General features: G+C 46.1%; 1 protein-coding gene across 1 annotated transcript; it reads left to right on the top strand.

Annotated features, from left to right (window-relative positions):
• Positions 1-720: 720 nt before the first annotated feature.
• Positions 721-5,124, top strand: LOC148784799 (uncharacterized). The gene has a single exon (XM_088876519.1). It carries the CDS (start codon positions 721-723, stop codon positions 5,122-5,124), a length of 4,404 nt encoding a protein of 1,467 aa, XP_088732645.1.
• Positions 5,125-17,491: the final 12,367 nt, after the last annotated feature.

Raw genomic sequence — 17,491 nt, 5'->3', positions numbered from 1 at the left:
GTCGGGATTCAAAATCCCGACTTGAAGTCGGGATTTTGTTTCCCGACTTGGGAAAATCTGCCTATTTTGGCTAATATTTAATGACGAGTCGCGATTTGAAATCGCGACTCATCATGTTTTTGTTATATATTCAATAATTATTGATGTTTGGATTGTTGATGATGATGAGAAGTCATTTCTCAACTATGAGGAAATTGATCATATGTGATGGGTATATGTATAAATCCCCCTACAAAAAGACTGAAAAGCCCTTCATTAAGGGCAGGATGGTCATTTCCGCGACCGGATCCGCGTGCTTCGCAACGGGCGGGTCGCAGAGGACCCGACTCGGGTCGTGGGAACCGACAGAAGACCCGAACAATGACGACCATTCGATCAGAATGGGAATCAACCAGATGAGGCCACGTGGCCCAGTACTTGCCGTACAACTGTGTACTATAAATAGACCCCGATACGCCATAAATGAGGTAACTGCTATACATTAATTGAGATCGAACTTTGAGATAGAATATATTTCTCTCGATCAACCTAACTTGAGCGTCGGAGGGTCATTGTCGGGGACATACCCGACGAGCTCACGGTTCGTGTTTTATTCTCAGGGGATCCAAAACCTGTTTCGGAAGAGTTAGTCGATCAGCGGTGAGATCGTCTCAGGAGATCGAATAATTCGACCCGGATCAGTTGGCGCCGTCTGTGGGAACTTCTGAGAATTTTGTCATTATGGAAGGTTCATCGAGGAGAAATGCTGCCGAGGAAGAGACACCCAGGAAAGGAGCAGGTGCAACCATCCAAATCACTCCGGATGAGTTGCAAAGAATGATAGACGAAGCAAGCCGAAAAGCCATCGTAGAATATGAAAGGAGAACAGCGACCCCCCTGGTCAAAGAAACTGCTAGAAGACAGTTATTCGAAAATGTGGAGCCAATAAGAGAGTCAAGAGTTCAAGGGGAACATGATCATCGCAGTAAGCGACCGGCATCATCCGATGCAGGCTCCAGCAGCCTCGGACGCGCGAAAAGAAGAGAGCCGGTTATATCCAGGGCCGAAGTGGAAAGCGTGGGCAAACAGATACACAGCCTAAATAAACAGATTGACGAGTTGAAGAAGCGGGGGGAGATCGTCTCGCAGAACAAGAACTCCCCTTTCTGTAATGAAATCCTCGTTCAGATTGTCGAGCCGGGGTTCAGGGTACCCGATCTGAGGAGATACGATGGGATGAGAGACCCTCAGGAGCATGTGGCCGCCTTCGAAATGGTGATGAATCTTTACGGACAATCAGCCCCGATAATGGCTAAATTGTTCGCGACCACACTTACGGGAAAAGCTCAAGAGTGGTTCACGAACCTACCCCGAGGAAGCATCGAGTCCTACGAACAGCTCGTGCAGAAATTCAATTTTCACTTTGCGAGCAAAAAGAAACAAAAGAGGTCTGCTACCCATCTGTTCAACATCCGACAGAGAGAAGATGAGACGTTGAAAAATTTCATGGGTCGATTCAACAATGAGACCCTGGAGGTGCAAGAGTTGAGGATCGACATGCTCGTGAGTATTCTCATCCACGGACTCAGGAAGGGCTCTTTCGCCTCCGCCCTTGCGCGAGATCCGCCCTTCGATGTCGAGCAGCTGATGGCGATAGCACAAAAATATATCGACGAAGAGGAGATGAACGCGATGAAAGACTCGGAGCGAAGGGAGCGGGAGTACATTCCCAGACGACCTCATGAGGGAAGAGGAGGAGGAAATGACAAACCAAAAACAGAGAAACGGAATGAGCCCAAGTACGTGCCGAAATACCACAATTACACTCCTTTGGCCATGTCTCGGGAGAAGGCTCTGATGATGGTAGAGAATGCCGACGTGCTGAAATGGCCTAGACATACGAAATACACCCCCACCAAGAAAACGTCTAACAAGTACTGCCGTTTCCATCGGGAGAGAGGGCACAGTACAGAGGAGTGCTACCAGCTGAAAGATGAGATCGAAAGGCTCGTTAGACAGGGGCACTTCCGAGATCGCGTGCCCCCAAATTGTAAGATCGGAGGGGGAGGAAGGAGGAGTAGATCGAGAAGTCCGGATCGAGACAGAAACCCGGGCCCATCAAGGATCGACAGACCCCCGGCGGGCGGGAACAATGCACCCACTAAAGGCATCATATACACAATTGCGGGAGGATCGACTGCGGGAGATTCGAGTCGAACACGGAAGAGATGCGCTCGAACAGCTGGATCGGTAAGAGAGAAGGAATTCGTGCTGAAGGTGGAGGGCGAAGAGGCCATCTCATTCAATAGCTCAGACAGATTGGAGGACGGTGGAGAACAGAACGACCCCATGGTCATCAAGCTCGATATTGCGAACTTCACCGTCCACAAAGTGTTGATTGACAGCGGGAGCTCAGCGGACATAATTTTCAAAAATGTCGTGGACCGGATGGGGCTGGAAAATGCGAGGCTCGAACCAGTAAAGACTCCGCTGGTCGGCTTTGGAGGAAGCGAAGTGTCCTCATTGGGGACGATTGAGCTGCCGGTGTCCATGGGTGAGGAGCCGAAGAGAAAAACCCTGATGGTTAAATTCTTGGTGGTCGATACCCCGTTCACGTACAATGTCATACTGGGACGGCCAGGGTTGAACTCGTTCCGAGCGGTCATCTCCACGTACCATATAAAGATGAAATTCCCCACTGAATATGGAATCGGGGAGGTATCGTGCGACCAAAAGGAGGCCCGCAAATGCTACAATTTGTCGATAAAGGGAGAGCCGAGGTCGAAGAAACAGAAGGTCAGGGAGGACGCGGAGCCCCGACCATATGAAGCTGAACATTTGAAACCCAATGAGGAATACAAGGCCATTCAGCTCGCCGCAGAGGACCCCAGCAAGACGACCAGGATAGGTTCCAGCCTAAACGAGGGGGAGATGGCCATGATTGACTTTCTAAGGAAGAACGCGGATATGTTTGCGTGGAGTCCGTCGGATTTCACCGGGATTGACCCGGAGGTCATTGTACACCGGTTGAACGTAGACCCCACTGCTCGACCTGTGCAGCAGAGGAAGAGAACTTTCAGCAATGAGAAGAACGACGCTATCAGGCAAGAGGTCGAGAAGCTGCTGAAAGCTGGATATATATCGGAAATCAAGTACACGAATTGGCTGTCCAATGTAGTACTCGTCCCGAAATCTTCAGGAAAATGGCGGATGTGTGTGGATTTCACGGATCTGAATAAGGCGTGCCCCAAAGACCCTTACCCGCTACCTCGGATCGACACCATGGTGGATTCGACCGCAGGGTTCGAACTCTTTTCAATGATGGATGCATACCAAGGATATCACCAGATCCAACTGGCAGAAGAGGATAGAGACAAAACCTCCTTCGTTACAGATAAAGGGATTTATTGCTACAACATGATGCCATTCGGGTTGAAGAATGCGGGCGCAACCTACCAACGATTGGTTAATAAGATGTTCGGCTATCTGCTCAGAAGAACCATGGAAGTATATGTTGATGACATGCTGGTCAAGAGTAAGAGGTCGCAGGACCACATCAAAGACCTCTCTCAGGCGTTCAGCATAATGAGGTCGCATGGAATGAAACTCAACCCAGACAAATGTACTTTTGCTGTGACCGGGGGAAAGTTTCTGGGATATATGATCAGTGAACGAGGAATAGAAGCGAACCCAGAAAAGATACAAGCCATTATGGGCCTGAAATCGCCGAGTTCGATCAAGGAAATGCAGAAGCTTACCGGAAAGATCGCATCTTTGGGCAGGTTTATATCGCGATCGGCAGATAGAAGCCTACCATTTTTCAAAGCCTTGAGGAAACCCAAGAGTTTCGCGTGGACTCAAGAATGCGAGCAGGCTTTGCAAGAACTAAAGGAGTATCTCACCAAACCCCCGTTGCTCGCAAATCCTAAAGATGGGGAGACGCTATTCTTGTATCTTGGAGTGTCTGAGAACGCGGTCAGCTCCGTGCTGGTGAGAGAGGAGGCTAACAGTCAGAATCCAGTCTACTATGTCAGTAAAATGCTCCAAGGGGCTGAATTGCGGTACTCAGAGATGGAGAAACTCGCCCTCGCCTTAGTAGTAACTGCCCGAAAACTACGGCCATATTTCCAGTCGCATAAAGTGGTGGTGCTGACGAACCACCCCCTTAAGCATGTGATGTCGCGACCGGAAGCCTCTGGAAGATTAATCAAATGGGCGGTCGAATTGGGGCAACATGATATCGAGTACCAGCCCAGGACGGCCCAGAAGGCACAGGTGCTCGCAGACTTCATCACAGAGTTGTCCAACGATACGAAGGAACCCGACGCCTCCGACCACACCTGTTCGAAATGGATGCTGCATGTAGATGGGTCTTCCAATGCGAACAACGGAGGGGCAGGCGTGCCGATCCAAGGACCCAAAGGAGTCGAGATAGAAGTCGCAGCTCGCCTATCATTCCCAGTGACAAATAATGAAGCGGAATACGAGGCGTTGGTACTAGGGTTGGAGCTAGCATATGAGGCAGGAGCTCGTGACCTGGAGGTTTTTACCGATTCACAGCTGATCGCTATGCAGATTGAAGGGGCATACGAGACGAGAGAGAGAACCATGACACGGTATAAGGAGATCGTGCAGCAATTGATGGGAAAGTTTAACGGATGTTCCGTTTTACAAGTTCCCCGAGCAGAAAATGACAAAGCGGATGCCCTGTCAAAATTTGGTGCAGCAATGGATGGAATTCGAGATCGCAAAATCACTGCCTTAGTGCGCGATCAGTCGGTGCTCGCGAGCGGAACAGAAATTCAGGTCGTCTCAGAGGCAGAATCGTGGATGAGCGAGATCATACGGTATCTTGAAGAGGGCATCCTGCCCAACGATCCACTGGCGGCAAAAAGAGTCAAATTTCGCGCCACCCGATTCACGTTGTTAGAAGGTCAGCTCTACAAACGAACAGCGGATGGCCCACTCCTGAAATGCTTGGATGGAGAAAGAGCCTTGTACGTGATGCGGGAAATACACGAAGGAAGCTGCGGTAATCATTCGGGAGCGAGATCGCTAGCTCAGAAGGTGATGCGGCAAGGGTATTTCTGGCCCACCTTGGTTGAAGATTCCAAGAACTTGGTGAGGAAATGCGAGAGTTGCTAGAAGTACGCTTCTTTGATACATCAGCCGGCAACACCGATGGAACCGATCAAGATAGCATGCCCGTTCGACCAATGGGGTATTGACATCGTGGGACCTTTTCCGCCCGCACAAGCCCAAAAGAAATTCATCATTGTAGCGGTCGAATATTTCTCCAAGTGGGTCGAAGCGGAAGTAGTAGCCAAAATCTCGGAGAGGGAAGTCATCAACTTCATTTGGAAGAATATTATATGCAGATTTGGTATACCCCGGATATTAATATCTGATAACGGCACGCAGTTCCAGGGCAGGAAAATTACGGAATGGTGCAAGGAGCTGAAGATCGCACAACACTTCACAGCAGTTGCGAACCCTCAAGCGAACGGGCAGACCGAAGTGACGAACCGGACGATCTTGCAACATTTGAAGACTCGCCTCGAGAGCAAGGGGTCGTGGGTTGACGAACTGCCCGGGGTCTTGTGGGCTTACCGAACAACGCCACGAACCGCTACGGGTGAAACCCCTTTCTGCCTGGTGTATGGAACCGAAGCCATCATTCCTGCTGAAATAGGGGAGGAATCGCAAAGAGTTATGCAGTATGAGCCCGAGGCGAACCAAGCCGAACGAAGCTTCGACCTCACCGTCATCGAAGAAAAAAGGGAGTCCGCATATGCCAGAATCTTACATCACAAGGGCCTAATGATGAAGAGCCACAATCGTAGAATTCGACCCCGCCAGCTGCAGGTGGGAGACCTCGTGCTGAAGAAGGTGGAGGCGTCAAAACATGTGGGAAAGCTGGAACCGCCTTGGGAGGGCCCTTACAAGGTGATCGAGATTAGAAAGAAAGGTACATACAGGTTACAAGACATGCAGGGTCGCGATCTACCACGCCCTTGGAACATACAAAACCTGAAGAAATTTTATGCCTGAAGCAAGGAGCCTGTGAAAGGCCATCAACTGAAGGATCGAACAAGGAGCCTGTGAAAGGCCATCAACTGAAGGATCGAACAAGGAGCCTGTGAAAGGCCATCAACTGACTGATCGAACAAGAAGCCGGCGAAAGGCCATCAACAAGGAAGACCGAACAAAAAACTACACGTGGAGAGTTCTAACAGATTACTAATTGTATATTCCCAAGGTTAGGAAGATCGTATCCATGTTAAACATTGTATTATTGAGGATTTACAACTCCTGTAATTTACCCAACGAGATTTATCAAAGTTTCTTTGTTTTGTGCTTACATTCGTGCGTACATTACTATCATTATTCGCTTCTGACGCGTCCAATATGCGATCTGAAAGAGACGCACTCAAGCAAAACGCGAACTGAAAAAGACGCGTCCAATATGCGATCTGAAAAGACGCACTCAAGCAAAACGCGAACTGAAAAAGACGCGTCCAATATGCGATCTGAAAAAGACGCACTCAAGCAAAACGCGAACTGAAAAAGACGCGTCCAATATGCGATCTGAAAAAGACGTACTCAAGCAAAACGCGAACTGAAAAAGACGCGTCCAATATGCGATCTGAAAAAGACGCACCCGAGCAAAACGCGAACTGAAAAAGACGCGTCCAATATGCGATCTGAAAAAGACGCACCCGAGCAAAATGCAACTGAAAGAACGCAATGCGCAATTGTAGCAAAATAAGCGAGCTGACAAAAGTTCATTTTCATTCAACAAAATGTCATATACAGGGGTTATAAAAAATTCCACCCCGCCCTCCTGTTTACAAAAAATGATGTCCTAAGAATCTCTAGGATTTACATTTGGATCAATCAGCTCAAAATCCTACCACAAAAATAGAAGAATCGGGACAGATCAGGCGTCAGCTTCCGCCTCCAGCTCGTCCCTCAGGGCCATAAATTCATCATCTTTCAGCTCAGGATCTGGAGGAAGAGGTTGAAGGTCGCCATCAAGCGAGATGTCAAGTTTGCTGCGGTCAAAAGACTCATGAAAGCCACCGAGCTTTTCGACTTGAGACAGGCAGATCTCATAGCCCTTGGTGAATGAGTCCGCAGACTTGATCTCAAGAGCGGTCGTGAAGGTGTCGGTCTTCAAAAAATCACGAACCGCGGACATCCGGGAATTGGCCAAGGATCGCTGATGCTCTTCGACTAGAATGCGACCGGCTTGGCCTTCTTCCACCCCACGCTTGTGGCCCTCCACGAGGCCGACCTCACGCCCGGCATCGAACGCCTCTTTCTTAGCCTCTGCCAGGGCCACCTCTTGCTCAGAACGAAGAATCTCCCTCTCCTTCTTGGCAACATCGAGCTCGGCTCGCAACTTTTGCACCTCATCTCCCAAGGCCAGCAGGTTATCCTCCTACTTGCGTTCGGTCTCGTCCCGATCGGCCAGTTGAGCCCTAAGATCTTGCACCTTCTGATCAGTCTGAATATAACTCCTCCGATAATGGGTGCATTTGAGGCTTAAGCTTCGAAGAAAGGTCATGGCCTGCAAAATCGAATGCAATGAATGGCATAAAAGAAGGGAGGTCGAAGGAAGCCAGCCGAGGAAATACCTGGACTAGGGAGTGGGCTGCGAACTCCTCAAGCCGAATAGGGCTATTCGGTACAAGTGCCCCTTGATCGCGAACGGAGACGAATGAGTTGTAGACTGCAAAAGTATCCCCTCCAGCCTCGCCATACAGCGACGAGCTCGACATATCCTGCCATTCGGGAGGCGGCACATTGCCTAGAAGAGCTGCCCGGCTGTCCTCCCAACATGTGGCGAGCTGTGCCACCCTCAAGAATTTGTCCCGATCTTCCTCAACACTAGTCTTATCCGCGGCTTCCTTAGCCATCCTGCTCAGCACGCTCGGGCTATGCGATTTTGAAGGAGGTGGGTGAGAGGCCTCAGCGGGCTCCTTCCCCTTACCCTTATCGCTAGGCCCTAACTTGGACTTGGGCCCTTGTCCCTTCTTCGGGGGAGATCGCTTCCTTTTCTTAGATCGCTCCTCAGGCGGACCTTGGCTCCCCTGGTCGACCCCATGGCCCCCGCTAGCCTCGTCCAAACCCAGTTCTAACTCCGAGGAGTTGTAGCCGAGATGATCATTATGGGCGGAAGGCGTACCCTCGCTATCAACTGCAATGGGCTGTTGCCCATCAGGAGTGGCAATTGCGAGCGTTTTGGAAGGAACCGAGGGAGGTGGGATCGAAGATAAATCTTGAGCACTAGCAACTGCCTTGCCCTTCCCTTTCGGATCCGAGGAACTTGCGATCTCACCCCCCTTCCTTCATTTGTTTTGGGCCGCGATCCTCCGCATAGCTGTGCACGTGCTCATGATGATACTATCTGCGAGCAGGGAAAAGTTAGCATATGCGAACACTACAGCGATGAAAGCAAGTGAGACCGAAAGAAGAAAATCACCTAAGGACTCTTCGATGTGAAGGGACGCTGGAGAGAGCCCAGATAATTGCAAAACTTTCTCATTGAGAAGCTTCTTGGGATCATACTTATAAAATGTCAGACTCCTTATTTGGTCACCCTCCAGCCCCCCACCACAGATTTTTGGAAGGGGTTTATACTTAGTCCACTCGTTCTTGAAAGGCCAGACACCACTAGGAGATCGAATGAAAATGTAGCGATCTAACCAAGCTCCTACATTCGACTTCAGGGCGCTCAGATACCCGCAATCGGGTTTGGCCGAAAGATAGAAAAAACCTCGACTACCAGATCGCTTCGAGGTGGTGAAGGAATATAAACTCCAAAAATTGTCAAAACTAGGGTCTAAACCTACATATCGCATCATTACAACGAAAAGGACAATATGGGTAATGGAATTCGGGGAAAGCTGCATAGGGCATAACCCCAACTTATTCAAAATCGCGGCCACCGGGGGAGCCAGAGGAAATCTCAACCCAGCATCGAGGTGTTTGATAGAAAAAGCAGTAAACCCCTCGGGAGGACGATGCATGCGATCGAAGGTGGCAGGGATGAGAACATCAAAATCGGAGGGGATGTGGTATTTTTCCCTAATCTTATTTACAGGAACCCTAACTTTACTGACCACAGCCTCCCAAGGGTTTTTGGCGAGCCGATCCTGGAACTTGGTAAGGACCGAAGGCCCAGTCTGTTCATCCTTAAGTTTGGTGACCGGAAACTTCTTATTCCTCTTGGGAGAGGTAGAATACGACCCATGCGAAGACCTAGAGACAGACCTAGACCCGGACCCTAAGGACGAACCAGAACCGGACTCGGGAGAGGACCCAGAAGCAGATTCAGAACGAGACGAAGACGACCCTGAACTAGATCGTGGCTTAGGGCCAGATCGCGACTCAGAATTCGAGCTAGAGCTGGAAGGCATCGTACCTTAAAGCAGGATGACTCTGGAAGCCGCAGATCGAATACGAACTCGTGGTTGTGAGCCTTGGTCGCTGGAAGTCTTTGCGTGAGGTGGGCCGAGAAGTCAAATGAGGGGGTATTTATAGGAGATCCGCTCTGGAACAATGCGCTCGGACGAACCGAGGGGATTCTGCCACGTGTACGCAATCAACGGACGCGACGGTTCGACTTCCTCAAAGGCAACGAACTTGCACTTTGAAAAAGTGGGGGAGTAATGATGGGTATATGTATAAATCCCCCTACAAAAAGACTGAAAAGCCCTTCATTAAGGGCAGGATGGTCATTTCCGCGACCGGATCCGTGTGCTTCGCAACGGGCGGGTCGCAGAGGACCCGACCCGGGTCGTGGGAACCGACAGAAGACCCGAACAATGACGACCATTCGATCAGAATGGGAATCAACCAGATGAGGCCACGTGGCCCAGTACTTGCCGTACAACTGTGTACTATAAATAGACCCCGATACGCCATAAATGAGGTAACTGCTATACATTAATTGAGATCGAACTTTGAGATAGAATATATTTCTCTCGATCAACCTAACTTGAGCGTCGGAGGGTCATTGTTGGGACATACCCGACGAGCTCACGGTTCGTGTTTTATTCTCAGGGGATCCAAAATCTGTTTCGGAAGAGTTAGTCGATCAGCGGTGAGATCGTCTCAGGAGATCGAATAATTCGACCCGGATCAATATGCTTTATGAGCAATTAATATAAATGTAGATGATGCTGATGCTGTTGAAGATATTGAGCCTGTGAGGACCTTGGAGTGGATGATGATATAAATTTTTCAATTTTTAAGCAGTTTAACCTTGATGTAACTTTCATGATTTCTCAATTAGAGTTGCAGAGGGTTGTAGCAATTGTGGAGGTGTTGTATATGGAGAGGATGAAGAATGTTTGAGAAGGATTTAAGAGAATGTAGTGTATGATTGTAGAATTTTGTGGTATAACTTGAGTTAGACAATCTTAATTATTTTATCTTTTTTTGAATTAAATTAGAATCTTTGAAGTCTTGGACGTTTCAAATTTTTATTGCATATTTGGCAGTTTGATTTTTAATATTTAAATTTTGTTATCTTTATCCAATATTTCTTGTAGAATTATTAATGTCAAAGAAAGAGTGAAATTAAAAAGAAAAAAGCTAGGTTGTCAAGTATATTGATATTATTTATTATTTAATGTTATTTTTAGAATATTAATAATTATTTATGACATAAATATGATGTCACTTGTTGACCACAGTTGACCCAACAATTGAATCAGTGACCCGTAATCCACTTAATATTTTGATTCGATGAACGATCTGGGTTTCAAAATATTGTTTGTCACTACTTTAAGAGGGCAGTCCAACAATGGTTCAACCAGTTGCTGGCGGGATCATTTAGGAGCTTCCAAGAGTTTAAGTCCTTATTCATGCATCAATTTTTCAATAGTAGGAGGCACCGGAAGACAACCCTCAGCCTCTTCACCATTCGCTAGGAGGAGGAAGAATCTTTGAGGGGTTACCTCCAGCGTTTCAGTGTAGCCGCCTTGGAAGTACCTTCGGTCCCCCAGGAGGTCAAGACTAGTGCCTTCTCACAAGGATTAGTGAATGGAGATTCTTCAAGTCCTAACCCAAGAAGCCTGCCTTGGATTTTGATAGCCTCCTGGCACGGGCTGCAAACTATATCAATATGGAGAAAACCCACCCTCCAAAAGCAAGGGACAAGGAGAAAAGAGAAAGGACCTCAAGGAGGATGGATCCTCGAAAAAATAAGAAATGGAGTTCCAGGACAAGAAACCCTCATTTCAGAGGGGATACCCCGCCTACACTCATTTGAATGCTCCCATCACACAAGCATTGATGGCAGTGGAAATCAAAGAACTACTAGCCTGACCAAGGATGGCAAAAAGAAGGACCTACTGGGATCTAAATCTGATAAGTATTGTAGGTTCCAGAATGATTATGGGAACACCATGGAGGAGTATTGACATTTGAAGAAAAAAATAGAATGATTCATCTGAAACGGATATCTAAAGGAGTTTGTATGCATGGAAAAAACCCAAGGCACGGGTTCCTACCATAAGCGGGCCACTCATAAGGGAGAGACAAGGGAAGAGCTTAGTCTAGATTCCCCTAGGAAAGAAGGGCACAACCCTACTAGGATGGTCTGAGGACCCTAATCCTCTGCAGAAGGGGGTTATTCACATGATAATAGGAGGATCAATAGGTGGGGACTTCCATAGAGCAAGGAAAACCCAAGTAAGGGAACTAGAGAAAGGCATCCTTAAGGAAATTCTAGATGTAGAAGAAGTTGCTAATACCCCTATAATTCAATTCAGGCCTACTGAAAAAGCTAGATTGGTGCTACCCTATAACGTTGCCTTAGTGATCACTGTCATCATGGCCAATAATGAAGTAAGCCAAATCTTCATTGACTTTGGAAGTTTAGCTGATATCCTTTTGGAGGAGTGTATGATCAGATGCAAGAGGGAGATATCGCCTTGGAAGAAGTGGATACCTCATTACATAGCTTTGCAGGAGAGATGGTCAACCCCAGGGGCATGGTAACACTCCCCCTCTCGCTGGGAGAGAAACCTCACAGGATGACAGGTTTGATAATATTTTTGGTGGTGGATATCCCTTCTGCCTATAATGTGATCATGGGAAGACCCACTCTTAATACTTTCGGAGCAGTGGTATCCACTTTCCACATGAAGGTCGAATTACCCATGCGAGGAGGGATAGGTGAAGTGGAGGATCAACTCTAATCCAAGAAGTGTTACATTGAGGCTATATGCAAAGGCCAAAAATGCAACTGTGAAGACCTCTTTATGGAAGAAGCTCGTAAGCATCATGGAAAAGACCCTGTCCCTACAAAGAAGACATGTCCGAGAGAAAAAGACCTCACCAAACTACAACCCCCAGAGGAACTACTCACTATAGAATTAAGCCCATAAAATCCTGACAAAACCACCCACATTGGTTTCCAATTACAAGGACCAATCAATGAAAAATTAATTTAGTATCTATGATGAAACGTTTATGAATTTGCATGGACCTTTCAAGACTTGGAAGGAATAGATTCTGAAGTAACAACCCATCACCTCAACATAGACCCCTCTACGAAGCCTGTCAAGTAAAAGAATAGGCATTTTGGGCCCCGAAAAAGATAAATTATTTAGGTGTAGGTAGACAAGCTCTTGGAAGCAGCACATATCAAAGAAATAAAACAACACTTGGAGTGACTCTAATGTGGTGTTAGTCCCGAAAGTCAGGGGCAAATAGAAAATGTGCATAGAACTTTCAGGACCTCAATAAAGCTTGCCCTAAGGACTTTTACCCGCTGCTATGGATCAACAAATTGGTAGGTTCCACCTTTGGGTGTGAGCTCCTGAGCTTGATTGATGCTTCTAAGGAGTACCATCAAATTTGTTGGCTCCTTAGGATCACAAAAAACGTTAGTTTCATTACCTCCTCAGGGATCTTTTGCTATTTGGCCATACCATTTGGACTAAAAAACGCAGGGGCCACCTACTAGCAACTGGTGGATAAGATATTTCGACCCCAACTAGGAAGGAATTAGAGGTATATGGACGATATGCTAGTGAAAGACAAAAAGCTAGAGACCACATCACTGACCTGGAGAAAACATTCAAAGTCCTTTGAAAGTACAGACTGAAACTCAACCTCACTAAGTGTGCCTTTAGGTAATAGGTACACAATTCCTAGGATTCATGATGACTAATAGAATCATCGAGGCGGACCTTCTCAAAATCAAAGCAATCTTGGATATGAAAGGCCCTACTAATGTTAAAGAGTACCATGTCTTACAAGCATGATAACGACTCTCAGCTGGTTCATTTCTAAATTTGCTGAAAAAAACTATTCCTTCATTAAAGTGCTGAGGAAATCCAAGTAGGGTTGGACAGCCAAAGCTACGGATGGCAACAAGATAGGTAAGGGGCACGTTTAGCTAGACCTAGACCCGACCCGTCAACTCTAGAATGGACCTGAGACTGACCCGCCCCGAAACCCATCTGGGCGGGTCTAACTCAATAAACCCGAGTTTCTATTTTAAAAAAAGAAAAAAAAAAGAGAAAAGCAACAATAGTGAATGACGAATGACGAGGTGATGAGAGGTGGCAAGTTGAGAGGCAACATGGCAAGAGGCAGTGAGAGGAGAGGCTTGATAAGAGGAGACTAGAAGAGGCGAGGCGAGGCAAGACAGCGTTGGGCGAGGCGACTGGTGAGTAGATCTATAGCAAATCTTGATTCTTGAGAGAATCAAGAGAATCGAGAGAAAGGGTAGGTAGGGCAAGGATGAGCATATGACTGAAGATGTTGATTTGAGGATGAAAAACTTATAAATGAAATAATATATATATATATATATATAATTCATTTAATCAGGGTGCATCTTTATTGACCCGAGACCCGCCCCGGACCTCGGTGGGTCCTAATCTTTAAGACTCGCTACCCAACTCGATCTCTAATTTTTGGACTTGAACCCACCCTATGTGGGGCGGGTTTGGGGAAGGTTTGCAAGGGTTTGGGTGTAATTTCCATCCATGGCCAAAGAGCATTCGAAGAACTCGAAAAGTGCTTGGTGGGTCTCTCTTTTCTCGTTAAGCCTTCTCTTGGGGATACTTTGTATATATACATATTTGCCACTTCTCAGGCTGTAAGTTCTGTTCTCTTTTGCATGGAGGATTGAGGCATGTGCCTATATATTATATCACAAGGTGCTTAAAGGAGCTGAAGGACATTACTTCCCTATCGAAAGATGGTGTTCGCGCTGGTACTTATGGCCTGGAGGGTGTGGCCATACTTCCACACCTACTTGGAGGGGGTAAGGACCAACCATCCTCTGAAGCAGACCCTCGGGAAACCTGATACTTCAAGGAAATTAGTAAAGTGGTTTATGGAACTAAGTGGATATAACATATGTTATCTAGCTCAGACAGCCATTAAGGCTCAAGCCTTGGCTAATTTCGCTTGTTAAATGACAAATCCCTTTCCCAGCAAAGAGTTATTCTACTGCATGTAGATGGGTTAACTACTCTCCAAAGATATGGAAGTGAGATAATTATCAATTTTCTTGAGGGGAGGATATAGAATTTCTAGTCAAATTTGATTTAGAGCCTCAAACAAGGCTAAACTAAAGCCCTCGTGTTGGGAATGAGGGTGGCTTGGGAGATCGAAGCAAGGCACCTTACAGCCTACTAAGACTATCAACGCATAGTCAAACAGAGAAGGAGTATATGAGGTCAAGAAGATAGTTTGATTTAATAATATTTAATACAAATTGAGGAATTAAAATTGAGATTCGAAAGTTTCCAGCCCATCCAAATCCTTTGAGAAGAAAACATTAAGGTTGATTACTTGTCTAAACTGGCTAGTGCCTTGGAAAATTGCAAAATTAGGCACATCACCATACAACATCTTCCCAAGCCAGGGTCCCACTCGGAGATTCATGTTGTTAACCCTGGGGGAATTGGAGATAACCTATCTTTGCTTGGATGAGGGAGGGGTTTCTCCTGACAGACCAATGGGAGATAGCCAGGCTCAAAACTCGAGTTACTCATTTTCTATTAATAGTGGACACACTCTATAAGAGATCATTCACACACCTACTACTGAGATGTTTGTCCCAAGAAAAAAGATTACACTTTCTTAAAGAAAATTCATATATGATATTGTGGGGCCCACATAGGGTCCTGGCCTTAGCCAACAAGGCCTTGCATGCCGATTTCTTTTGGCCTACTATGAAGCAAGATGCATGGCACCTAGTACGTAATTGTGAGCGATGCCAAAAACATGCTACCCTCATTCACCAACCGGTAGAAACTCTAACCATCGTATTCTCCCTTTGCATTTTCTCCCAATAGGGGATAAATATAGTAGGACTCTTCCCTTTGCCTCCTGGACATAAAAAGTTTTTATTGGTGGCAATTTACTATTTTACTAAATGGATGGAGGTCGAAACCCTTCTTGGATCACTAAAGGAGAAGTTACGAAATTCATATGAAAGAATATAATATGTAGATTTGGCTTCCCACAAGAAATTCTTTCAGGTAACAAACTATAATTTCAAGGCTATAAAATACAAGACTGGTGCAAAGGATTCCATACCAAAAAGTAATTCATATATGTGGCTCACTCTCAGGTCAATGGACAAGTAGAATTCAATAATCATATCTTAATACAAGGAATCAAGAGAAGACTAGAACAAGTTGGGAAAAATTGGGTCAAACAACTAACCAGTGTACTTTGGGCTTCTAAAATACCCCTAGAAAATCTATAGGGGAAAGCCCAATCGCTTTGGTATATGGAACAGATGCGGTCATCCTAATCGAAATAGGGATGCTTTCCCATCAAGTGGTGTATTCCGAGGAGGTAACACGGGTCTCCTCAAAGAAAATCTAAACTTTATTGAAGAGCTTTAGGAGAAACCCTTTCTTCAAATTCAATGTTACAAAAGTATAACGATAAACACTCATAACAAACAAGTGAAAACTGCATAATTCCAAGTAGGAGAAGTGATTCATCCGGTCAGCGTGTAGAAACCCGTACAAAAGCTAGACCCTAATTAGGAGGGACCGTTCAGAATTACAAGCATGTTGGGATACGAGGATTATGATTAGAAGAAGATGGAGGGCAACCCCTGCCCTGGCCTTGGAATGTGCATAATCTTAAGATGTTCTATGTTTAGGTCAGAAACACCTTCTCACAACCCTATCCCCAGGCAGGTATGTCATCTTAGAATAAATCCTACCCCCAAGTGGATATGTCCTCTCAGGATAAATCCGATCATTAGGCAAGTATGTCTTCTCAGAATAAAATCCTGTCCCTAGACACGTATGTCTTCTTATAATAAATCTTGCACCTAGGAAAGCATTTCCTCAAAATAAAACTCTGCCCCTAGGCAAGAGTCCTCTCATAATAAGTTCTATGTATAGACAGATGTTTACAACACAAGTGTTTAGGTATGTGTTCACAAACAAACAAGCTTTGCTTTCTGGCATGCATCACCTTAAAAAATAAACCTGCTCAAAGTAGCCACCTTACTCATAAAGCAACTGATGCTTTTAAGCAGATACAAACATTAAGAAAACTCTTGTGTTGAACATACACTCTTCTCTCTGAATCGCTTCGTCCCTTCCATAGGCACTCAAACAAAATCAAAGGGGGATAAGGCTAAGTAAAAGAGGTATACATTGTCAAGCGGCAAGACTCAATCACAAGCAAGTAAGCAATTTAGGCGGCAAACCACCAAATAAAAGCAATGAAGAAAAATAGGTAGATGCATATAAATCCCCAATCAAATTGAGTGGGGGAAGGGGGGAATATTCAACAAACAAAAAGATGTAATTGTTTCATCCCCCAAGAAATATGGGGGGAATCCCAACAATTTTATTTTATCTTCTCTCTCTCTAGGGGAGGTGGGGGAGGTACATATCATTTTTGCCCCACAGGATGGATCTTCTCTGGCTCAGAGGGGGGTTCGCTTCTTTGAGGGCTGACACTCTTGAGGGGGTTAGGGCTGCGGCTTTGGGGAAAGTTCCTTTGGGGCATCCACCTTCATGAAAGCTAGCACATTAGCATGGGGGGGGGGCTACACTTCTTGCATGAGGATCCTTAGGATATTCTCCAGATCTTCATCTAAAAAATACTTTCTAGCTATGTTAATAAGAAATGTAAATATTTCAATAAGAAGAAAAAGGAGACGGGCAACCCTATTACTTGAATTTGTTGGAGGCAATTCAGGGGCAAATGTTGGAGGGGCTGTCACGAAAGTATTGGGGGCGCTTTCTAGGGTAGCCTCAAATGGAACTTCCATCTCAGGAAAGGGATACTCATGATCAACAAATTACTTCTAGTAAGCTGTAAATCCACGCATAAAAAAGAGAGTCCCCTGATGTTGGCCACCTCCTTTGGAAATCCACTGATTTCTGGTAGTCTAGCATGCGACTCTTCCAATAGGATTCCAGATACCACTGACCCTCATCAGAGTTGGGAAAGTCCAATCGAGCATCCTCCCTCACCTTCATCGGCTTGACTCTTA

The sequence above is a fragment of the Sesamum indicum genome, linkage group LG12, assembly GCF_026168435.1.
Source record: "Sesamum indicum cultivar Baizhima isolate 11 linkage group LG12, ASM2616843v1, whole genome shotgun sequence".
In the NCBI taxonomy this organism is placed as follows: domain Eukaryota; kingdom Viridiplantae; phylum Streptophyta; class Magnoliopsida; order Lamiales; family Pedaliaceae; genus Sesamum; species Sesamum indicum.
This window is presented reverse-complemented; position numbering and strand designations above follow the sequence as displayed.

Excerpts from the sequence above, each read along its gene's own strand:
- LOC148784799 (XM_088876519.1), top strand. The coding sequence starts at position 721 with ATGGAAGGTTCATCGAGGAGAAATGCTGCCGAGGAAGAGACACCCAGG.